This window comes from Lissotriton helveticus, chromosome 1_1, assembly GCF_964261635.1.
Source record: "Lissotriton helveticus chromosome 1_1, aLisHel1.1, whole genome shotgun sequence".
Taxonomy (NCBI): Eukaryota; Metazoa; Chordata; class Amphibia; order Caudata; family Salamandridae; genus Lissotriton; species Lissotriton helveticus.
In genome coordinates this window covers 1,990,916,326-1,990,942,562 of record NC_136057.1, presented here as the reverse complement: position 1 = coordinate 1,990,942,562, position 26,237 = coordinate 1,990,916,326, and the positions used below count along the sequence as shown (strand labels likewise).

The following is a 26,237-nucleotide window of genomic DNA, read 5'->3' as shown; positions in this document are numbered from 1 at the left end:
AGTCTACGCAAACTATAAGCAGGGATGCCGTGGTAAAGAGCGTTTGCGTAGTCCAATTTGGATATTACAAGTGCGGCCATGATGATCCTGAGTGCCTGGGGGGAAAAGAAGCGGGAAACAGTGCGGATAGTGCGGAGAGAAAGGAAACAAGAGGACACCACAGAGCTAATTTGTGAATGAAGAGTGAGTTGGCTGTTAATTTTGACCCCAAGTGTTTTGACCGTGGTGGAGGGGGTCGGTGCAGAGCCAAGAGAAGGGGGCCAGAAGAGAGAGTTCCAGGGACTGGATGAACCACCGGTGAGGACCAGCTCGGTTTTATCCGGGTTCAATTTAAGGTGGTTGTGGTTCATCCAGTCCCTGATGAATGTCATAGTTGACTGGAAATTGGAGACCGAAAGAGGAGAGGGGGACAGATCAAAGATGAGCTGGAGGTCATCCGCGTAGTTATAGACAGTGACCTCCAGCCGCTGTAGTGCAAAGATGAGAGGAAAGATATAAAGGTTGAAAAGTAAAGGGGAAAGCGAGGAACCCTGGGGAACACCGCAAGTGACAGGGAGGGGAGTAGCCGTGAAGTTGAATAGTCGGACCGCCTGAGTGCGTTCCCTCAGAAAGGAGGAGAGCCAGATCAGAGCTGATCCCCCGATGCCAGCCGCCTTGACACGGGTGAGTAGGATGGTGTGGTCCACCGTGTCAAAGGCGGCGGAAAGATCAAGGAGGACCAGTGCCTGGTGTTTATTTTCGTCCATACCTTTTCTGAGTTTGTCCAAGACTGAGACCACGACTGACTCGGTCGAGTGCCTGGGACGAAACCCAGCTTGGCGGGAGGCCAAACTCCCATTTGCCTCAACATGGGCGCTGAGCACCGCGGTGACATGGCGTTCCATCACCTTGCCCAGGAAGGGTAGCAAGGAGATAGGGCGATAGTTGGCCGAGATAGAGGAGTCAGCGCCAGATTTCTTCAGGATGGGCACTATGGTAGCTGCCTTAAGTGGATAGGGTACTACGCCTTGTGCCAGGGAGCTGTTGAGGAAGGCAATGGGGGGGTCGGGGCAGCTGGAGTAGATTTGCTGCAGGACTCGTGCTGGGCAGACGTCCGCGGGAGATCCCGACTTCACTTTAGGGAGTATCTCCAGGAAGGAATCCTGCGTGAGGGGAGGAATAGAAGTAAGCAGGTAAGGGAGGGGAGGGGGGACGGGGTCGACGAAGGCAGAGGAGGGTGGAGGGATATTGACCTTAATGGTTGCTATTTTGTCCAAAAAATAGGTATTGAGCTGGTCGCAGAGAAGTTGGGAGGGAAGGATATTGGGCGAGGTACGGTCTGAGAATGCCAGGTCATTCACTGTTCTAAAAATTTCCCTGGGTTTGTTTTCGGCGGAGGTAATTTTAAATGAAAAGTAGGTGGACTTAGCAGCCAAGATCGCTGTTTTATATTTGTCCAGAGCTGATAAGTAGTGGGTTTTTAATAGGGGATCGTAGTTTTTCCTCCATTGCCTTTCAGCTTGTCGGGCGCTCAATTTAAGGTCTTTTAGATGGTCATTGAACCATCTATTACAGTCCTTAGGTCGGCGGATGGAGATGCGGCGTAAGGGCGCCACAGAGTCGCAGCCATCCGCCAGCCAGATGTTAATGGCTTCGGCTTGAGAGGTAGATGTTAAGCCAGAAAGGATAGGAGTAGAGTCGTGTAGCATGGAGGTCAAGGAGGGGTAATCTAATCTATTCCAGTTCCGTGCCCAGGTGTTTTTGGCACGCGGAGTTTTAGACATCGCGTTACGGGGAATAGAGAAGGAGATGAGGGCATGGTCGGACCAAGGGCAAGGCGAGACAGTGACCGAGGCCACAGGGAGATTGAGGGACCAGACCTGGTCCAATGTGTGCCCATGGCAGTGAGTGGGGACGGCTATGTGCGACACGAAATTGAGGGTTGAGAGGCAGTCTGTGAACTCTTTAGAGGCTGAGCACTCGTGCAGGTCTAAGGGCCAATAATTGAAGTCCCCTACCACCAAGACCGAAGCGTAGTTGACCACCAAGTTGGCCAGTAGGTCTTGAAAAGCCGGCAAGAATGCAGGCGAGGGCTGAGGGGGCCGGTACATTAATAGACAGGTGATGGGGGGGGGGGAAAGAAAGAGAACGGGCTACCAGAAAGTCAGCGGGGGGAATGGGGGGTGAGGGAAGTAATTGGAAATTCAACTCCGACCGAGCGATCAGGGCAACCCCACCACCAGCCTTGCCCGCCGGCCGGTCGGCTCGAAGGGCCACATAAGAGGGGGGTAGGGTGGCTAGGAGAGCAGGGAGGGAAGTGTCACAGTACCAGGTTTCGGTCAAGAGCAGTAGGTCAGGTTTCTCAGTATCGAGTAAGACGAACAGCTCATGGTGGTGCTTGACCGCTGACCTGGTATTGAGTAAGAAGACAGACAGTGCCGGCGAAGGGGGGGGGAGGTCGGGGGGAGGGGTGGGGCAGGGTGGCGGGGGAGCGGGTAGCGGGAAGTGAGGGGCTATGGGGGAAGTGGGGGCAAGGCCTAGAGAGGAGATCAATCTGCGGGTGGAATCTGGAAGTAGCCATTGACCTTGAAGGGCAATAAGATCCTTTGAAGAGTAGGATATAGTTTTGGCATAGAGTCGAGCCCCTAGCCCCGTCCGGCCGCGGAAGGGCGCAGACGGGCTTGCCTTAGGCGCGCCTTCGGCGCGCAAAAGTCGCGCCCGCTGCGCTCGTCCGCTGCGCTTCCTGCCAAAACACATGCTTTATACCGGTAGGTGAGGAGGTTGGGGGGGGTGTGGCCAGCCGAGGGGGCGTGTCTCGCCTCGCCCTCGAGAATGGCGACTGAAGCGAAGGGGTCGTTGCAGCGAGTAGCGCTGTTCTAGGATGCCAAGATACAGGTAAAGGGATATCAGGTTTTAAAAGCACAGTAATTAGACACAAAATACAATTTTAAAAATTCGTCCCTGCTCCCGGCTTTCCGCCTCAGGAGCCAATCATTAGTGCAGCGCCTGGCGTTGGGGGCGCGCTATTTATAGTCGTGGCGGGGGGGCGTGGCCAGCCGAGGGGGCGTGTCTCGCCTCGCCCTCGAGAATGGCGACTGAAGCGAAGGGGTCGTTGCAGCGAGTAGCGCTGTTCTAGGATGCCAAGATACAGGTAAAGGGATATCAGGTTTTAAAAGCACAGTAATTAGACACAAAATACAATTTTAAAAATTCGTCCCTGCTCCCGGCTTTCCGCCTCAGGAGCCAATCATTAGTGCAGCGCCTGGCGTTGGGGGCGCGCTATTTATAGTCGTGGCGGGGGGGCGTGGCCAGCCGAGGGGGCGTGTCTCGCCTCGCCCTCGAGAATGGCGACTGAAGCGAAGGGGTCGTTGCAGCGAGTAGCGCTGTTCTAGGATGCCAAGATACAGGTAAAGGGATATCAGGTTTTAAAAGCACAGTAATTAGACACAAAATACAATTTTAAAAATTCGTCCCTGCTCCCGGCTTTCCGCCTCAGGAGCCAATCATTCCTGACCCTCTAGTGATGCCCCCCAGATCCTGGACCCCTGGTGTGACTCAAGGGCCCATAAATCAAGCTTTTGGGCTCTTCATGACTGTTTATGGGCCTGTTCGTACCAAACCCTGCAGCTAGCACTGATATTCAGTCCAAGCTGCCACCAGCCCATATCTTGGCACAGCAGCAGCTTCAGCCAGTAGGGTACTGCCAACATGAAGCTTCACCCAACCATCCATGACACCCGACTTGCTCTTTGAGCCACTCCAAAAACTGTCAGCGATGCTTTCCTTGCTCCCTGTGACCCTCTCCAACATAAACAGGACTCTTGGCACAAAACATGTTAAAGTAATCCTTCAGCAGGACACATCAGGGACTATATCAGACTGGCACTCCATTGCAATCGGCCTGAACTTTTGAGTTTGCCCTGGTCTAGCATGACCAAATAGCTGTGGTTGGCACTTTTATTCTTTAATACTTCATAACTTTGGTTCTACTACATGGATTTGTGTCATTTTGGTCTTGCTTTACTTATTAAAATGCATTCTATTTGCTTCACTTGGTATGGGATACTTTTTGGATGGGGCTTCACTGTTTACTGATTGTAGTTTTGCACAAACACTTTACACATTGCCTATAAGTTAAGCCTGACTGCTCTGTGCCAAGCTACAAGGTGGTTGAGCACAGGCTAATTTGGGAGTTGGTTCTGCCTTATCCTGACATGGATTGTGGTTGCTGCTTGACCAGGGCCCACACTCCAGTCAATCAGTAACCCAATTTCCTACTTTGATATATAGGTCACCCCTACTGCAGCAACTCAATGTATGGATATCTGACCCCAACCAAGGCTTTAAATAAAAGGTAATCATTATGTAGATATTAGTTCCAGAAAACAGATTCATGTAACACCTGAAGATTCAGGAGGCACAGTTCACTCTAAGCATTCCCTTCTCATGGCTCCTTTTTAAGGTGAGGCAATGTCAGTATTGAGGCCTACTGCCAGTTACTTACCCCAGAGCAGTCCTACTGTATTTCTTCTATTTTCATGGGACTTTGCTTGCTTCCCAGTCTCCCGCTTTGTAGTTTAGTAGCTGAGGGTTTCAGTCAGTACTTTTAATGAGGTCTGAATTTGGAACTAGGTGTGGTGTTTCACTTGCTATTTTAATTCATGTCTTTTCAAGTTCCTTTATTTCCTATGAGTCATTACATAGGCATTTCTGCAAAGATCCTCTGAAGAAATTAATTTTTACAGGTATTGTTAGCCTTAGCACATATTTTACTCCATCCAGTTTGTGGTGCAGAGTTTTGTGATTCATTCCTCTCTGTATTCATTAGTAGAATGTTGGTTCTTACCTCTGATCATCTGCTTTGCTTACTGTTGCCCCTCATAAATCTGTTCTAGGCAGGGAATCAAGAGCACCTGGTTGCCACTGGAGCCTTCAGAAGACATCTTGTTCTGAGCTTACTTCAGGGCGATCAGGTCCTACCTGTCTGCTTCACTAGGCTGCTTTATATTCCCTAAGTGCATCTCGCTTTGGGATTGACAGACAGGCTGCAGCAGGTTTGTACAGATCCCCCTGCCACAAGTGCTTGAGTTCCATTGTCACTTCTCCCTCAGCCACGTCCCTGCTCTGAGCCCTGGCCCCACATTCTGCTGACCGCCATCTTAAAGGTTTTTATGGTTGGCTCCAAATTAGGAAATGGCTGTGCACTGGGATTTCTCCTCTTGTTCTCATTTCACTATGTGCCTATCAGTAGCCAGGTTGATCGCAGAAATTTTGGATGGTGCAAGATTAAGGTATTTACATGAGGTGGTTGTCCATGGGGTGGTTTTGTAAGTAATACATTTTTTTTTTTAAACTTTGGCTTGCAGACCATATTAGAATTGCACCTTAGAATGTGTTTAAACCGTTGAAGAAATGTTTTTCCATACAAGAATAACAAGTAGGAAAAATGTGCTTCCTTTACAATGTGTAGAAATATATGTAGAATGCATGTTAACTCTGCTTAAAGGATTTATAGGTAAATCACACGTATGAAAAAAATGATTGCTTTAAACATATAAAAAAAAGTAATATGAAGACACATGTAGGCTATCAGTCTTAAATGTGCCCTTTTAACTAGGCCTAAAACCTTTTCTTTGGACTCCTGCTCATAACTAAATAGATGTTTATTTAGAACATTTTGCGTAGTACCAGCATTTTGCTAAAGAATGTGCTGACTTCAAGATTATGATTCTGAACCATGCTGTGAATTGATAATGAATGGATTGCTAGAGTGAATAATAATTTAGGTATATTTTATGTATGCTTAACCCTGACTCTGTTGATAGATTTGGTTCGTTTCATCTGACTAGCTTTTTGTATTCACAATGGGACCTTGAACACAGCTAATAGCTTAGGTAAGAAGGTTCTCATGAGACATTTCCACCATGGTTCTAGTATTTGCAACACTGTTTAACTATGTGCCAGTGTGCATGTTCACCGTTGGATTCAGGAGGAGAAGAAACTGATGTTGAACACACCATCATCGTATAAGCGTTTTCCATTAAACAAGAAACTTAAACACCTACTAATTTTCATTACCTTACTGTATGTTTTATATCTTATATTTTGTTTTCCTAGGGAGGGCAGATGCCGCTCACTCAGACATCAGTCAGACATCATCACACTTCCACTTGTACCTTCTTATCTTCTGAGACTTGTTACTGAAATCTACTGCTGATGCTGACTTTACAATTTTTCTTTATTCTGTCTTCCTATGATCAATGCTACTCCAGCGATCAGTCCTCTGTCACTGATATTCTAACGGTTGCCCCTGCATCAGTGGGGAACTCGTCTGAGTTTCCAGAACAACACTTAATGGGGATTTCTAGTCTTTATCTACGCTTCGAAAATCTTGCTCTTTTCTAGAATGGGCTTTTCATGGGTCCTGCCTTAGGCCTAGACTAGGTCTTTTAGCTGCTTTAGTGACAATTTCCTATAAGGATCGCTCTGTAATGATTTATGCTGTCACTAACCACCCTTTTCTTCTTGTTATATCTGTAAACTGGACTAATCTGAAAAAAGATCACTAAAGCTATTAATTGCTAAAGGACAAATAAAGGTTTTGAAACTTCTTCAACCTCTCATCATTGACTGAATATTAAGGATCTGGCAGTTTATGAACTATGCATGTCCTGTGTTTTTATTCCAGCTCCATTTGCAACACTGTAGCAAAGGTAGATCCGACTTGTAAAGCACCATCTGGATTCCAAGTGTCAAATCTTTTAAGATGGTGTGTCTAATTTAAGAGATCACTTTGGCCAATACTTTAGGTTCCAACAGTTTTCAATTTCACCTTACTCCATGTAATTAGACCCCAGGGTAGAGATGAAGGTGAAACAACCATTACGACGCGGTCATAACACCCCAGTACCATTACAACGTGGATTTTAGAACGTTACCACGACTTGCGCTGGAGAGCGCTCTAGACTAAGGAATAGTGTGATTTACTATTCCAACACTTTCCCTACTATACGTAGGCTGGAGTTGGAATAGTAAATTATACTATTCCTAAGTCCAGCACCCTACAGCGCAAGTCGTGGTAACGACTTGCGTTGTAAAAGCTGCGTTGTGATGGTACTGCAGTGTTATGTACCGCGTTGTACCATCATACATCCCGATGAAGACCACATAGTTGTGCATATTCTGAGGTTTCTCCTTTTACTTCACAAATTTTATGGGGTTCATATAGAGTTATTGCTATGCTCAACCTGCTTAACAGAGAAGTTACAGAGCAGGACCCTTCAGTTCTTATCCATACATATTATTCCTGTTTGTTGCTCGCTCCACACAATTCCAATCTTGAATTTTTACATTCCTCTCTTCTCGTTTGCTCCTGATGAAATAATTTTGCAATTATAGAATGATGATAGGCAGCCAAGTGTTCTGATACTATAAATATCCAGTTGCTGTATATTGCTATTAAAGAAATATAATCATACATTAGAGGGACTAAAATGTACAAATGTACGATACTTAATACACTTGTACTTATAGAATTATATAATGCTATGTGAAATTTTTGATAGCATGTGCATATGGACTGTATAAACATATGAAATGTTCTAACCTCTTACTATATGTGCAGGGGATGTTTATTATAGCTCGGAGCCATTTGGGAATAGGAAGCACGATAACAGCAGTACAGTAGTCAGCTTTCCATTAGATAGCTTTACGCAACTTGTGATCTACAAATACAGGTACAGAACATGTCGCAGACACAAAGCTTAAGGCTATTTGGTCTCAATATAATGAAAACATTCATTATTTTATGTTTAAAATACCTTAAGGGAAAAAGGGTGGAACTTCCCCACCTCCTGACCAGATTTGTCATGTAGGAACTCCAACACGTCTCCCAGCTGGATTTGGTGTTTGCTAGCTCAGGGATAACATGGACACAGATTAACTATTTGTTTCGAATGGGAGCACAGAGGCATTGTTTCTACTGTGTTCTGGAGAAAAGAGTAAGTGTTTTGAGCCCACAAAACAGAGGGAGCTGCTCTAAGCTCAGTACGCAAAGTGGTTTATGCTGATGATGGCGTACACTATGTATGATTGAAACCCTGGCCGCAGTGTTGCCCTGGGCAGGTCCAGAGAGAAGTACAACATTATTGCAGAAAATATGTATTGCTGGTCGTTGACCTCTCACCATTACCCATTTTGGGGACAGAGTGCGCTGGGAGAACGAGTGGGGCAACATGCCCCACCTGGGCATAACATCCAAATGAGTGCTAGTCTGACTAATGTCTATTACTGACCTACTGAGTGGATTGAGTACTGTAATGTCTAGTAGTGTCAAGTCTTTCTACAGTGAAAACTCAGGGGATTTGAGACTATGGAGAACCATATCCATGCTTCAAATCTGTATAATCTTTCCGAACAGCAGAGTAGGTATACTACTCATTCAGTTTAACAAATAAGTTGGGTGTGGGAGGGGAGTGCACTCCTGTTTGTGATTCATGAAGGTATATATTTAAGATTTGTGACAGCAACTGCACTCACAAACAAGTGAAATAGATTGCATTCTTGAATGTTTACTGTTTGCATGAGCAGAGCGGACGCGCTCAGCTCATTTCTGAAATAATAATACATTGCTATGTTTTGACTTACGTATCCACATGCATGGTTCAGAATGTCTGCTGTGATCCCGTTACAGCAACCAGTGAGCTGTTGTAATATGAAGCTGGCAGAACGTTCTATATTGTGGGCTGTATGCAGCCTGAGTAAAACATGCTTTTTTGAGATGCAATCCTGCTCCCTATGTTCCTCATTTACTTCAGTTTGGCGATGACTTGCTTACGGCAGCCCACTGACACACTGCTCCTTAAAATGTCTTTGACTTTTGTCAATCCACGGAGTCCTGCGAGGAGCTTTCTAGGACCCGACCTCCATCTGAGTGATCACGGCATTGTAAGCCCTCATGTCGTGGGGACTCGATTGTGCTACTCTACATGTCAAGATCTTATTGCGGCTGTAGTGGCAGTGGAAGCCATCCATTTCTTCAGGTAGCTCCCTTCTGGCTCTGATTGGCTCCACAGAGCAGACGTGCAACACCAGGCTGTCCTTCCACTCAAATTCAGTAACAGGCTGCCCTTTGGCACTAATTGGCTACACAGCAGAGACACGCAATACCAGGTGCATGCTTTATGACCGCATTGTCAAGGGCGCCCAGCTGCCTGAGCAACGCATCATCTTGCTTCATGCTGGCAGCGGCCATCTTCTTTTGGGGAAATCAACAGTGTTCAACGCAGTTTACCTACACACTCGGTGACAGGAACACCACTATTTAAAATTCTATGGCAGGACAGGAGGCTCCGATTATGCTATCTCATTTCTTTATTAGAAATGCCCAGCAGCCAATAAAAGCAAATTAAACCGCAATACCCATGAACACTTGGGTAACAACCATAGAGTCTGCCATATAAAAGGTCATGTAGAATGTCTCACTTCCTCTTTCTTTGCTGCTCCGCAGCCAGTTAAGTACTTTTGGTCTTACTTTGCATTTTATTGCTTTTATTGACTTTCTTATTGCTTGTATTGGTACTTTCGCATGCTTTATCTTCGCGCTATCAGCGCTGTTGTGTATTGTATTCTGCGCGTGTCTCGCTTTTCAGCGTTCGCAGCCTTGCAGCGCTGCGGTGTGTCGCTCGCGCTTCTGCCGAGTCTTCGGTCTCTTGAGAGCGCGTGTTCCGCCTCTCCATTGCCCGGGCGCACGGCGCCTGTGTTTACATTATTAGTGGAGCGGGAGACAGGGTTTTTGGGGACTCGCGCGCTGCAGCGCGAGCTCCTCTTCAGCGCGTCTGGCATCCGGTGTTCCGCGCATGCGCGGATGACATTTCCTCATTCCGGCTCCCCTCAGGCACACGGAGCTTTCTGACAAACGTCTCTTTGCAGCGTCAACGCCCACAGCCAGCGCGTTAACCCCTTCAGACGCCCATTGCTTGTAAAGAGGCTTTGGGCTGTATAATTATTGCATAGGCTCTGCCTAGAGTGTGTTTTGGTGCACAGCGAGCCCTCCCTCCACATTCAATTGACATTTTGGCAGTTTTTTCTGCATCTTTGGCTTGCTGTAGGGTTTTTTAAACTCCCCCGGAATTTTGCCTTTGGCAAATCGGATTTGTTGTCATCCAGTGGGCTTTACTTTTCTCACTCTGTGAGAACCATGAGTGCTTCTTATTATGGGGATGACTATTATGATGAGGAGGACGCCCCTGACTCATTAGAATATGATTTGGTGGAGGCTCTTGATCAGGGGGTACAGCATACAGTCAATAAAGCTGTGGTGAAAGCCATAATGCCTCTGAAACGGCATTTGACTCAATATGCGCAGCAGCAGGGATGGGTGCCTGCTTCGCGCAAGTCTTCTGCCTCCCCAAAGAATCCGCATTCTTCAGATTTCCAAAGATTGGCTAAGTCATTAAATTCTGTCAAGTCTATCCCCACTGTGGGCGCGTCTTCTGCTGTTTCCCCTGCGGACACGGACGACCAGCATTCCTCCTCCTCCTCTGATCATGCAGGACCTCCTCCCAAGAAGAGGGTGTGCAAGGAGCATTTTGTGGATGCGCCCACACATCCTCCTGTCCTTACATTTGAGGCCTCGGACATTGTCCATCCCAATTTCTGGCGGAATATGTGCAGACTCACATACGCCGCCCCTTCGACAAAGATGTACGAGCTCGCCTTAGAACCGAATGTCCACGCCCAGATCTGGCTGATCACCTCGCAGACACCCCTGAGGTGGATCCCACGATGCTCACCTACCTTCGCAAGTATGCGAAAGACCCGAAGAAGGGTCTGTACCGCTCTTGGCGCTCTTGCGAGGATAAGGTTCTAGATTTAATGGGTCCGCTCACTAAGATTCTGGACCTTGGATTTATGGCCAAGGAGTCTTCGGCAATGGTAGAGCCTGATGAATTAATAGAATGGGCTCAGAGGGCCATTTGCCAACTCGGCAACGCGAATTGTGCCCTTTCTAGCGAGCGCCGTTGCTCGATTCTTCTGAAGCTTGATCCGAAGCTTGCTGAACTTTGCACCTCGGAATCGAGTCCAGAAGCTCAAGGTCTACTCTTTGGCCAACCGTTCTTGAAAGAACTGACCAAGTTTGTGAACACGTTCAGTGGACTGGACAAGGCTCAAGCCTCGCTTCGACGGGCCTTTCCTCCGGTTTTCAGCAGGGCCGGACGAAATAGGGGACGTTCGTCCGGCCGTGGTCAATCCACCCAAAGGGGAAACCAGTCCCACAGAGGAAATCAACAAGATTCCGGTTAATCCAATAGATCTAAATTCTATCCTTCCAAAAAAGGACGAGGACAGTACCAGAAAGGTCGTTCTGGAGGTTCCTATGGTGGATACCAAGACTCCAATACGTCAGGTGAGCCTAATTCCTGCATGCAGTGTGATTCTTGGGGGCAGGATTCAGTTTTTCCTAGACAATTGGCGATTGATCTCCAGCGATGCCTGGGTGTTCGAGACTGTTCAGGGGTACAAAATAGAATTCTATCAACGCCCCCATCAGACCCACCCTCCTTCTCCACTTTGCTTTTCCAAGCAGGAACAGGAGTTCATTTCCGCGGAACTGGAATCTCTTCTGTTGAAAGAGGCAATTGTTCCGACCGTGCGACATCCTCAGGGGTTCGCCAGCACGGTTTTCCTGGTGGAAAAGAAAGGAGGAGGATCCCGCTTGGTTCTCAACCTAAGGGACTTCAACGGGGGTAGTTTACAGGCATTTCAAGATGGAGGGCATCCATCTGTTGAGAGATCTTCTACGCGAGAAAAACTGGATGGTTCGTCTGGACCTCAAGGACGCTTACTTGTCGGTCCCGATCTTTCCGCCTCATCTGCGCTTCCTTCAGTTCCAGTGGCTGGGGACGTGGTACGAGTACAAGGTTCTCCCATTCGGCCTATCGTCAGCACCTTGGTGCTTCACGAAACGTCTGAGGCCAGTCGTGGAATCTTTACGCGCTCGGGGTGTTCGCCTGATTATTTATCTGGACGACATCCTCTTTCTAGCAGACTCCCCATTTCGATTGTTGACCCATCTGGACTGGGCCATCGATCTCTTGCAATCCCTGGGGTTCCTTGTGAACGTCCAGAAGTCAGTTTTAGTCCCAACACAAGTGATAGACTTCTTGGGTTTCCAGGTCAATTCTCTTACCTGACAACTTCTGCTACCCACTCAAAAGGTGTGTTATATCAAGAGGGAGTTGACTTCTGTTATTTCCAAACCAACTGTGTCGTTGAGGTCGTTGGCACGAGTCGTCGGTCTGTTGGCCTCCTCCATTCAAGCGATCTTCCCGGCCCCTCTGCATTACAGGGCGTTGCAGCGACTGAAAATCCGTCATCTCCAGAGAGGTCTTCGATATTCGGACCAGATTCCTCTATCAGAGGAGGCAAAAGGGGAGATGCAGTGGTGGTTGGACCACATGGAGGCTTGGAATGGTCGAGCCCTGTTCGGCACCTCGCCGGAGTTGATGATTGAATCGGATGCCAGTTAATGGGGTTGGGGAGCCCGATGCGGCTCCGTCTCGACGGGGGGGTCGGTGGTCTCCCCAGGAGCTTTCCCTGCACATCAACTGCCTAGAACTCCTGGCAGGGTCCTTTGCGATCAAGTGCTTCTCTCCCCTTCAATCCCAGTGTTGTATTCTTCTCCGCATGGACAACATGTCAGCAGTCCGTTACATCAACAAGCTGGGCGGCACTCCCTCGAAGCTTCTGGCGGAGATTGCCAAGGATTTTTGGCACTTTTGTCTGCAACAAAAGATCACGGTTATTGCAGACTATCTTCCCGGCCGCGACAATCAGGTTGCGGATTGGCACTCCAGACACCTGAAAGATGTCAGCGATTGGAGGTTACACCCCCACGCATTTCGCACTCTTCTCCGGATTTGGGGTCCGTGTCAAATAGATCTGTTCGCCTCTCGTCTCAATTCTCAACTCCCACTGTTCTTCAGTTGGAGACCGGATCCGGAAGCCCTCGCCACGGATGCCTTTCTTCAGCCGTGGCCATCAACTCTGTGTTATGCCTTTCCCCCTTTCATGATGATACCCAGGGTTCTTGCCTACACGAAGCAGTATCAGTTGGAGGTAATCTTGATTGCTCCTCTGTGGCGGGATCAGGCGTGGTTCCCGGTTCTACTGGAGATGAGTTGTGCAGCGCCGCTTCTTCTTCCTCAGAAGTGGAATCTCCTGTTAGATCCTCTTCAGAATCCGCATCACCTGATTCTATCAGGCTCTCTCATTCTGCTAGCGTGGCGGATTTCGGGGAACGCTGGTCGGTCCCAGGCCTTTCTGCGGACACTTCCAAATTCATTAGTGACGCCTGGTCTTCCAGTACCCACAAACGCTACAGGGGATCCTGGAAGCATTGGTGTGACTGGTGTGTTCAACGGCAAGTTGATCTCATTTCTAATAAAGAAATGAGATAGCATAATCCTCGCCTCCTTGTCATTAATAGAATTGAAACTTCTTGTCACGTATGTTTGCAAATTTTTAATCCTATGCTACATTGCCACAGTTGGCTTGCATGCTCAGTGATAGGCACACCTCAGGTTGGAATCAGCATGTTAAGGTAGTGTTGCTTAGTTAGCCTGCACGCTCGGTGACAGACACACCATTTATTTAAAATTGTGTGATATTTGATCTCAGCTTGCCTGCACGCACGGTGACAGGCACACCTCTAGTTAAAACTCTATGCTGCATTGCCTCAGTTTGTATGGAGGCTCTGGTGACAGGCACACCATTTGTTGGAAGATCAGCACGTTCAGGTATTGTTGTCCAGTTTGCCCGTACGCTCAGTGACAGGCACACGATTTGTTTAAAATTCTGTGATACTTTACCTCAGCTTGCCTGCACGTTTGGTGACAGACACATCACACATCACACATCATTTATTAAAATGAATCTGTTGTGCTTAGTACAACAGCAGCAGTCAATAACCTTGCTAATTTTTTATGATTGATGGTAGCAGCATTGATTAATGAAGCTGCTGCACTTATAAGGTACTTTTAAGGTGTTGTTTCATAGAGCAGCAGCATTTATTATCCCTTCTCATGTTCTATATTTTCTGGTAATAGTATTGTTCGTTGAAGCTACTGACCCACATGCTATTGCGCAGGAACTGTTTAGGCATTGTTTAAGCATCATTTTTGTTTTCGTACTTTACACTTTTATTTGATGTATTTACGGCATGTGTTAGAATAACCACCCCACAGCAAATCAACCAAACACCTCCATTTTTAACTCAACCTGACAAACCAACTATAAAATGGATCCACTGGTTTAGATTATTTGATAACCATGTGGTTGCCATAGATGCTACGGGTTACAGACCAGTGTGCAAATTTGCATTGTTATTTGGTACTCTTGGTAAGGTGCCTCAACAAATATATGACGTTCCAATGCAAACAATTACAACGCATGCTTTTACAACATTTACATTGCATGATTTTACAATTCATGCCATTACAATACATTTTTTTAAACTACCATTACAACGCATTTCATTATAACGCATTTCATTACAACACATACCATTACAACGCATACCATTGCAACGTATAATACTTTTAGGGCAACAGTAGGGTAAGTGTTTGATAGTGTTAGGGTAAAAATTACTATTCCCCTACAGTGAGTGTAACAGTAGGGTAAGTGTCGGATAGTGTAGGACTAAAAATTACTAATCCCACTCCAGTGAGTGCAACAGTAGGGAAAGTATGGATAGTGTAGGGGTAAAAATTACTATTCCCATCTCCCTCAAAACCCATACCCACCTTAAAACTAAAGAACCTCCATTACTTAACTTATAATGCGTTGTAATGGTATGCATTGTAATGGCATACGTTGTAGTGAAATGTATTGTAATGGCTTGCTTTGTAATGGCATGCAATGTAAAAGCAGTTGTGTTGTATAAGCAGTGCGATGTAATGACTGCATTGTAATGGATGTTTCCTGCCTCAACACATCTTTGAATGCCTACTATCCATACCTGCACTATCTGGAGATGGCCCATGGAATGTCTATCTAGAGTCTATTGCTAGGCTGTGCAAGCAGTTCTATGATGAACCTAACATATTGCTTGAGCATCTTAGTTTCTGGAAGTTTAAACAACAGCTTGAGGAGAAAGTGGAGGAGGATGTGTCAGTGCTTAGAGTGCTAGGTACAACCTGCAAGTTTTGCCCCAAACTTGACATTTCTATTTTTGACCAGTTCTTCTTTCACTGTTTTTCAAGGAAGGTTCAGGAGAGACTCTTAAGTTGTAGAAATCCATGGTTGATTGAAGCCGTTGACCTAGCTAAAAGCATAGAGAGAGATTGCTGATTTCCTCAAAGATTCTTCACCCTGAACTTGGTATCAATGTGGTAGTGTCAAATGAGTATTGCTTGGAATCCTTATCTTGCATTAACACTCAAGGGAAAGTGTTCAGCAACATTGGCAAGAAAGGATGTATAATGTTAGAAACGCGATCAAAATGATCGCGGTACATCACAACGCATCTTTTACAACGCAAGTCGTTACCACGACTTGCGCTGTAGGCTGCTGGACTTGGGAATAGTAAGATTTACTATTCCAACTCCAGCCTTTGTACAGTAGGGAAGGTGTTGGAATAGTAAATCTACTATTCCTTAGTCTAGAGCGCCCACCAGCGCAAGTCGTGTTAAAGACTTGCATTGTAAAAGATGCGTCGTAATGGCACTGCGGTGTTTAGACCGCGTTGTAAAGGTTGTTTACCGCAAGAAATATTGCTACAGATATGGTTCTAAAAGTCTTCTCAGCATATTTGCAGGCTGCCCAGCTGTTGGAGCAATATGTCTCTTGTGTAAAAAATTGGGACACTTTTACACTGTATGCAAGATTGCTAAAAACTAATTGAATGTGAGTTGTGTGGATGTCGTTTTGTGTGCTGAATCTTTAGACAATGTTGTCCACACCTTAGAATGCCCTGGTCAAACCATGCCTGTTAAAGGCCCTACAGTTGAGGCTCTCATTGATAATGTGTCATTATTGGTTATGACTGACTCCGGTTCGCCCATAACCATTCTGAAAAATTCCACATTTCACGAGTTCTGGGGTAATAATTGTACTTTGCTTCCCATGATTTGGTATTCACAAGGTGTTTGGGGAGAAGATCATTGAAATTTAGGTTATTTCAATTCTGAAGTTAATTGTCTTGGCAGACTAATATACACGAAAATGTATGCTACTCTTAAGGGCAGAAATATTATAGGGTGGCAGGACCTGGCTAAAATGGGTTTATACCTTGTACCAGGTTCTGACAACCCTGTAATGCTTGATGAAGTTCCAGCATCATTGGCAGATGATGTACAGGAAACTGTTGAACTAATCCCAGCTGGACAGTATTTGTCATGCTGGCGGTTTGTCCAGCACAGTTTCAGTTAATAATATTGATCTCGTACTGAATGGTACAGGTCGTGTGGCGATGTTAGATGCTATGGGCGAACAACAGTGGGCTATAAGTAAGCAGATACGGTTTAATGCTCATGCTGAAGATTGCATTTTGGGAAAGGTCAAGGAGTACACAGTGCATGGTTGGCCTGTGGAGAAGTACTTAGATAAGGAGATGAAAACTACCTTTCAGGTGGCACACAATTTGTCTGTGGTTAATGATGTTGCCCTCACAGGAGAACATTTGGTCCCACCCACAAAACTGAATGACCAAATATTATTTCAGGTCATGTGGATACCAACAAGACATGTATGAAGGTTGAGCAAACCTTTGGTGGCCTGGGTAGACCAGTCAAGGTAATCTCAAGATTGACTGGTCCGGATTATCTACACAAGCACTGAGAGAATGCGTGACCCTTTACACCGACGTCTGCTTCTGAGAAATGTCTTGCTTTGATATGTACTGTACATTTCATTAGGTTTATTGATTTTATTAGTTTTGTTTTCATGTAACCTCAAATTCCTCTTTTGTAATAGGTAGTTATTTTTGTGTTTCAGATCAAAAGGGGGAAGATGTATTAGATTGCATTCTTGAATGTTTACTGCTTGCACGAGCTAAGAGGGCATGCTCATTTGTGTAATAACAATACATTGTTATGTTTTGACTCAATATTCCACATGCACGGTTCACAATGTCTGCTGGCATCCCGTTACAGCAACCAGTGAGCTGATCTGGCAGAACGTGGCAGGTCGTGGGCTGTATGCATCCTGAAGAAAGCATCATTTTTTATAGGGGAAAATTTGCTTTTCAGCCCCTCTTCCTTTACAGAGCATGGGCTGCTTCACGAAAAGAGGTTTCCTGTTTAGACATCCAAACACAGGAATGATCTCCTGTTTCTTGTAGGCCACACATTGTTTCTCGCCAATTGCAGGGAATTTGCAAAAAGCAACCTTCCTGATGAATATTCACAAGGCTGATCATTCTGTGACCCCCCTTTAAGTGGAGATTTTTAAGAAGCAACCTATTAGTACATAGGTAGAACTGACAAATTAGAGATGTGTGCAAATTGCAACCACTATTTGTGACCTATCTTTTTGTACATCAGACTCTAAGAGAGACTGTTCCAAATTGCATCATTTCTAGTGCTTCTTGGCAAGTCATAGGTGATGATGATGATGATGATGACATATTCCAAACCATTTAAGAATGTTATGGACAAATGCACCGGGACCCTGACTAAATATTAGTGGACCAATGAGTCAAGGCTTCTCAAGTGAGTAGAACCTGTGTCTTGGTTGAGGTGAATTAAAAATCTCAGAGAAAACTAACTTCAAATCATATCTAGAAAAAAGGTAAAGTGAATGTGTGTGTTTCAGAGTCGCTCTAACTAAACAGAATATATGTTTCAACTGTATACTTGAAAACACACGCGTTAAACCAGTGCAGAGGTTTTGCCAGGGGGTGCATATCAAATGTTTAATAGCAGAGGTGAAGAGACTGAGGCCTCTGGAATTCTCAAGCTTACCAGATGAGACAATAATGTTAAATGTGAAAAGGTGTTCAACTGATTGCAATGAGACAGAAAAATGGAGAGGCTCGACAGTGCCCAACATACTGACAGTTCACAATGAGCTCCACCAACATTGTTATCATTGATTTTTTTCCTTAAATCGTTCAAGACGGAAATGGTGATTGTAAAATGCAAAAGCCCACTTGAAAATGATGAAGAATTTTGTTTCTTAGACATGCTATTGGAGTTGCATTGTGGTGGCATAGTCAAACAGATGCCTATGCTGTACAACTAACAGAAATGTAAAAGTTTTTTAACTCTCTGTGAAAGAGAGTGGGGTTTTTAAAAGTGATACCAGCATATATTTCTTTAGTTATTTCGAAGCAATTCAAGTCGATATAAGGGTTTCTTACTTCTAATTTCAGGTAGGTGGAAACGTAGGACTTATTTACAAGCCCCTTGCGCCACCAGTGCATCACTTTTTGTGATGCACCGGCGGCGCATTTTCCTGCCCCATATTTAAAAGGACCGGAAACGCCACCCTGCGTGACTTTTCCTGTTCTTGTAAATATGGTCCCTTTATACGCAGCACTTTGTGTGAAAGGGGCATTCCATGGGTGCTGCTGAGGGTGTTACCACGCAAATCCCATGGAACCTGACACATTTTCAGATTTAGGAGAAATCGTAAACCTGGAAATTTGTCTGAATGATTCGCCTCCCAGAGGAGGCGTACGGAGGCACAAAGAGGAGAAATGTATTCATCACTCCTCGTTTTTTTCCTCTTTCTATGCGTGCTGCATTCTGCAGCATACATAGAATGAGGAAATCACCTCTGGTTATTGTTTATGTACAGGAAGGTGTCCCTTCCTGCACATAAACAATCATCACAGTGACGCAGACATCCTTGCGCCATGGCCGCCAATTGTACGCCAGCGCTGGGGAGAGCATAGGAATGTGACATATTATTGTAAATATGTCTCATCCTTGTGCTTTGAAAGTGCTGCAGCGTGGCACAGCCAAAGGGCTTGAGGTGCTACACTGCCGCACTTTCTTATAAATTAGCCTCTTGTTTGAGCATGCGTTTGTGGAGAGGATCTCGGGCGAGAGCACAGCAGAAAATGTATCTAGGTTCTGCTGAGATTGTTTGAATGCTAGTTAGAACTCTAGGTTTCCTTTTTTTCTTTCTAAAGTTTCTGAACTGATAATACCACTTTGAAAATACTTGTAATTTTTTTGAAGCCTTTTCAAGGTAAATACAATCAATACAAATGATGCGTTGTCGTTGACTGGTTTTTACGTTGCAAGCCTCATATTGGAGCATGCTCAATGCAGCGTGTGCTCCTGGTAAAATTGAACATTTGGAATGCACTCGCATGTATTTGTGGCTTTTAATACTTACCAGATAGACAGCAATACACCCTCCCAGTAGAAAGCCACAGTAAACGTCAATTGGGTGATTCTTGTACTGGGTGATGCGAGTCAGCCCACAGATAATTCCACCAATTATGAAGGCAAAGACCAGGAGAGGCTTCAGCAGTTTCGATGAGTCTGTTAATGTGGCATTGAAATACATCTTAAATAAAAGAACAGAACATTAGTTTATCGGCGGTTGTGCACATCAGTATGTATTTGCAATATATTTTATACATGTAAAACATCACACAGGGGTGCCTATTGTGTTATCTTCTGCGATGTGTAGTTTAACAACACTAGGCACATTCAGGGAGTCCCTATTTAAGCGTGGAGGATGAATATAGGTCAAACCGTGCAGAGCACTGGAGCGAACGTGGGGGAGGAGACTTCATGAAAGGGCTTTGACTAATGAGGACAAGAGCTTGGATTCTCTTTCACTAACCTGTAGTTAGCGGAGCTGTTTCCATGTAATTACACATATTTCTAACCACGAGGCGTTCCGATCGGTTTGCTAGCGAAATCACCAGCAATGGGTATATGAAGAAGCAATAGTCATTGAGTGCTTACTGAAGAGGGCCAGGGGTATGAAAACATGGCAACATTGCTGAGTAAGGTGATTTATAAAGGTGTTTTACAATATGATGAGCAATAGCATGTACCCCGCACAGGTATTCCAGGAAATAGAAAAAGCATTGCACCATCTTTATTTAGTCATTTTTAGCGAAAAATAACCATAAAGCCTATGCCACTGACTGCACATGACAGTAACAAAGGGGCACATGCATCAAGGTAAATTGTATTCGCAAACGGTGCGAATCGCAAAATTCGGCCGTTTGCGAATGCAATTTCCTTTTTTGGGATGCATCATGTTTTTTTATTTTTTCGCAATTTAAGGAATCTCAATTATGTTGCGATTTCTTAAACTGCGATTGCATTTAAGAAATCGCAATTTGTGATTTCTGAAATGCAATGCATGAACATTTTTTTTTTGCGAATTCGCAAATAGGAAGAGGTAAATTACCATGAAGTTGAACTTCATGGTAATTTGCTAAAACTATAAAAAATGCACAAAAGTGCATTTTTGAAAGTTTCATTTTACACACACACATGCCCTTGGGGCATGTGTGTGTGAAAATTTTTCTTAAAGTTAAATTTCAGGGGTGCAGGGGGGGGGTCCTTGGGACCCCCCTGCACCCTTGAAATAGCATTCTCATTTTGCGATTCCTTAATTGCGAATCGCAAAATGAGAATGGCTTCCAATTGATTCCTATGGGCCTCTAGGCCCATAGGAATCATTGGGAAGGGATTTGTAAATTGGGATTCGAAAATTGTGAATCGCAATTAAGGAAAATTAAGAAATCGCAAAAAACATTTGCTATTTTTTAATGCATAGCATTTTGCGATTTCTTAATTGCGATTCCTTAATTTTGGCAATTAAGAAATCGCAAAATGTAACAATGATGCATGTGGCCAAAAGTTTTAAAGGAGACTACATACAGCTAGATGCATCAAGTGAAATACCGTTCGCAAAGGGGCAGATTCTCAGAATCTGCCCCTCTGCGACCGGTATTTATGCTTTTGGGATGCATCATCCCAAATGCATAAATCGCTATTTGAGACTGCATTTAAGGAATATCAAATTGAGATTCCTTAAATGAAATGCATGAATGTAAAATAGCTAGCGATTTCGCTGATACGGGTCGCTATTTACCGTGAAATCAAACTTCATGGTAAATAGCGATAATTGTGAAAAATGCACTAAAGTGCATCTTTCAAAGTTGTATGTTACACACACACATGTCCTTAGGACATGTGTGTGGGCAATACCAGTGTCCAGGTCAATTTAAGGGGTGCAACAGGGTGTCCTTTGGACACCCGTCACCCTTGAAATCGCATTCTCAAATTGCGATTAGCTAATTGCTAATCGCAAATTGAGAATTCCTCCCCATTCATTCCTTTGGGCCTCTTGGCCCATAGGAATCAATGAGATGTCATTCCTGCCCCAAAACTGGTTTAGAGTCACCACTCTTCTCCCGGTGTTGTAGAGCCAGCGGGGGCTGACACACAAAGGGACTACATGCCCCAGGACGCAGTGGGGCCATGAGCGCTCTTCCTTCCCCTCCCCCTGTTACCGGGGCTTGAAAAACTTCTCACGCCTGCCGCTTTGTGGGAGATGCTTCGCTCGGTGTTGTAGAGCCAGCGGGGGCCGACGCACAGAGGGACTACACGCCCCAGGACGCAGCGGGGCCATCAGCGCTCTTCCTGCCCCTCCCCCCTGTGACCGGGGTAATTTAATCAACCAGCCTTTCCTGCCACGCGGGACGCGCGCTGGCGGGTGTCGGGCTAAGCCTGGGCAATGGGCGGGCCCTCTGTGGCCATCAGGGGCCAAAGGAGGCCAGGCAGGCCACGGTATTAACATCCACCCCCTGGACCATGTAAGATACTGTTTGAAAATTGTATTGAGGGACTGGAAAAACTTGGTGTACTATTTGGTCCCGGCAGCAGCTTGTTGAATATCATATATGCTTATGCTACCCTTGTAGCGCTTAAAATTGTTTCAGTTTTATTTCTCTTGGAGAAAAGCTACTGTCTTGCGGGGGAATACTTAGAATGGCAAAACAAAAGGATGGTAAAGGGAAGGGGGTAGTTGGCAATCTGGATGAATTCCTAATAAGAGCTGAATCTGCCATAATTCATGAAAGAAAGCTAACAGAGCGTAGATTGTCCTTAGATTCTCAAATGCTGCAAAGTGGCCATCACCCACATGCATCATTGTAGGATTTTGCATTTCCTAAATTGCGAAAATTAAGGAATCGCAATTTAGGAATTGCAAAATCCTATGCATCAAGAAATCTAATTTTTTTTTAGGATTTCTTAATTTTCGGAATTTGCGATTCCTTAATTGCGAATCGCAATTAAGGAATGGCATTACATTGATTACTATGGGCCTAGAGGCCCATAGGAATCAATGCCGTTTTGCTTTTTTTTTTTTGGAACTCGCAATTTGTTGATGCATTGCAAGGGTGCAGAGGGGGGTCCAAAGGACCCCCCCTGCACCCCTGAAATGTATTTTAAAGTGCATGTTTCACACACACATGTCCTGAGGACATGTGTGTCTGTAACATGAAAGTTTAAAAAATGCATTTTTGTGCTTTTTTAAAGATTTTTGCAAATTAACACGAGGGTCAACCTCGTGTTAATTTGCACTTCCTATTTCAAAATTCGCATTTTTTTACAAATTCATGCATTGCATTTAAGGAATCGCACAAATGCGATTCCTTAAATGCATTCGCATTTTTAGAAATTGCAAAAAAATGCGGATTTTGAAAAATTGTTTCATGCATCCCAAAAACTTATTTAGGAAGCGCAAACGGCCGAATTTACCGATTCGCACCGTTTGCACTTCCTAAATAGGTTGATGCATGTGGCCGCATATTACTTCCAGCCCAAACCCAAATGATGGCTTGGTTAATGGAGATTTACAAAATAATGGGTGTGTTGTATCGTTGGCTAAGTCACCTAGCATTCAGGAGATTTTAGATTCCTTAGATTCCTCTTCTGCTTCCAGTGATAAACTTAGCGTAGTGACAAGGGCACAAAAAACTAAGCAAATTAATGGAAGCTGTCCTGTCCCGCAAAACACACAAGATGATGGACGTAATGTTGCACAATGGCAAAACATTCACCCCCAGTCACAGATCTGGGTTTAATCCATCGTTATTTTGCTCACCAAGCCACCCCAGTTCAGACATGGCCATATGCAAATCAGGCTTGGCCCTGTGCCTCATGGGAACAGTCCAGCCCGAACTGCCAAGCCATGTCTTCCCTGGACCTAAATCAAGCATCCTAGGACCAGTTTCTGGCTATCAGTCGTCTTCAGCCAGGATAGCTTGACTCCAGTGGCGTAGTGAGCACGGGACCCACGTCTGAGCATACCCTTCTCGCATAGGGTGAACAGCGAAACACACAAGATGATGGACGGAATGTTGCACCATGGCAAAACATTCACCCCCAGTCACAGATCTGGGTTTAATCCATCGTTATTTTGCTCACCAAGCCACCCCAGTTCAGACCGCTAAATAACGAAAGGGTCAAGTACAAAAAAAAAAACGGAAACAGATTCAGCATATACCCAAGCCCCAGGCAAGGAAGGCCATACAAGAGGCTACAGAATTTTTATCTGTGCCTGTGCCTGAGGCAAGTCAAGATATAGTTGTGGAAGATATACCATCTACATTGACATTACCAACTACAGAACTTGACTTGGAGGGGAGTTTTTGGACTAAATTGGAAGCGGTAATTTCCACTCATTTAAAACCTGTGCTTCATGAATTGACGATTATTGAAAATAAATTGTCACGCCTAGAGAACCAATATTCCAGTGTTTGTGTGTCACACCCTGAAATAAGACCTAGCTCGAATAAGCCCAAAGGGAAACCTGGTAGCGTGGGCATAAATAAACCAGATCCCTTGGGGAAAAATATAATACATGATGGGAACTCAAGGAGGTATTTAGGTAATGCGAGTCCGAATTTAAATACCATCTTAATAACTTCGGATGGCCAGAGCAAGGATGGTTCTCAGGTTCCAAACCCTCCAAGTACTAACAAATCCCAAGGGGAGCGATATATACAAAAGAAAGGTATATTAAACACAACTACAGTTATGGAACGCCATTCAAGCTATCAGTGGCCCAGATTCGATACTTAATCTGCCCCCACAAACTACCCCTTAAATTGTTATCCTAGCAAATGTCCTTCCTCTAGCTCCTGGAGAGAGTGAAGATTGGTCCTCTTTGAAGAATAAATCCATACTTCTCGTAAATGGCAAGACTGATATAAATCAAAATCTCTTGTTCTCAGAACTTAAGATGGCACGTAGGGTTAGATGGGTTGGCCTTACTGAGAAAAAAATGGAGGAAGATTGTATTGTTTTGAACTTTAGACCCCCGTATTTGGTAAGAACCACAATTGACAGGGTGAATGATTAAAATATGGATAAGTCTAAGGTCTTGATACTACCCTTTGGGTTTTTCTATCGTCCTCCCACATGCCGACCTAGCCGGACAGAAATTGAGTCCCAAATAAGATCAAAACCACAACCACAGTTTCCTCCATGGTACCATATAAATCGTTTTGACCCCTTGAGCACTTTGGTTGAGGTCGATTGACTACAATCAGAGAACGTTAAGGAAAATGCTTTTACCGAAAAAATCTCTCCTGACCCCTTGGGCAATAATAGTGATTTGCAGTTGTCCTGTAACATTATTAATAACATCCAGGGCCTAATAAAAGACAGTGAGGAGAAACAGAATATGACACAAGCCAAGCATATAGTGGAAGAGAATAAGTCCAGTAAACCCTGCGGCTTAGCAAATAGCCAATCTGATAGTTGTACCCTCCGCCTAATTTCGTGGAATGTAGCAGGCATATCATGCAGGTTATCGGATGAGTATATTAAATGCTTCGACATTATCTGTCTCCAAGAAACCTGGAGCAGAAAGGATCTTTTTGAAGATGGCTATAATTCACTGGTCGTCCGGGCAGAACCGTCCCTCTCTGGGAGGGCAAAGAGTGATTTAATTACCTCAATTTCAATATGGAATATGTCTTTAAAGATAGAAAAAATATTTGCCTCTCCCTGGTATCAACTGACTGTGTGTACTAATTTGATTGTTGTACCCTTGCTTCTAATTAATTGGTACTATAATATTTTTGATACTCATACGTATGTTATTATCAACTCCTTGCAGGTGGAAATTACTAAAGTGAGTGAAGAAAATTTCTCCTTTGTGTATTATGTGGCTAGGGGATTTCAATTGCACTTTATGTCAGTATAGTGGGAGTCATGCTTGTGGGCTATCTGACACTAATGAACAACCCCAGGCACATTTTAAGCATACTATACAGGGTAGGGTGTCGCACTAAATAACATCATTGTGGTTAATGATCTTTGTATACTTGACACCCTGACCAATATACCAACGGTACCCATTCCAACATTTCAGGGGGCCGGGGGGAGTATGAGTGTAATAGATTTCATGTTAATTTCCAGCAGATATGTTCATCTTGTCCATGATTTCAGGGTAGAACCAAATCCTTTCAGTGATCATAACCCCTTATCCTATCCCTGAGTACTGCGGTATCAAGGACAAGGCCCCTAGAACAACCAATAACATATAATCATAATCAAGGGATTAGAATAAAATGGGATAAGATTAATCCTAAAAAAATAGAGGAAAGGATTCTCAAAGCCAACTCATTGCAAATGATGACTTGTCTAACGGTCACCTCTGACCCAGAGCTGATATTGCAGAATTTTGAAGCTCTTTGTAAGAGTGTGGACATACATTTGCTTAAACCTGCCAGGAAAGGTATTATCCCGGACATGAAATGGTTTAAGGTTGAATGCTCCGCAGCGCAAACAGCGTTGAGGAAAGCACTTCACGTGGTCCCTCGGGATAAAGAAATGGTCAGGAATGCAAGACAAACCTATAAAAAGGTTATTGACAAAAGGAAAATAGAATTGAAGAAGCAGGCTTGGGATGACCTTGAGAAAGCCAGTGATTTGAGAGATAGCAGGTTGTTTTGGGAGGTCATAAATCGTCCACTTTTTATTAATGAAGATAGGTCTATGGTCTCGCATATAACCGGGAAGGTTTGGGAGGCCCATTATTCAAAGATATTTAACCCAAAGGGCATCCTATTATCAAATGAATGTTAAGATGATGTCCCTTTTAATATCAAGACTGCACGGCAGCTTAGTTTATCGCTCTCTTTGGAGGAAGTGGAAGAGGCTCTGAGAAAAGGTATTGCTCTCAAGGCTCCGGGGCCCGATGCGGTACACTTGGATTTGTTTAATAACCCCACAAGTTTGGGCACCTCTCCTGCTAAATGT

The 26,237-nt window shown here is 44.7% G+C and overlaps 1 protein-coding gene across 1 annotated transcript in view; it reads right to left on the bottom strand.

Annotated features, from left to right (window-relative positions):
- The window catches only part of PLPPR4 (phospholipid phosphatase related 4), a 300,445-nt gene that overhangs the window by 19,208 nt on the left and 255,000 nt on the right, over positions 1–26,237 (bottom strand). The window contains exon 6 of the mRNA XM_078644269.1: positions 19,327–19,500. Within this exon, the coding sequence (XP_078500395.1) occupies positions 19,327–19,500 (174 nt within the window). The remainder of the gene's footprint in view (positions 1–19,326; positions 19,501–26,237) is intronic.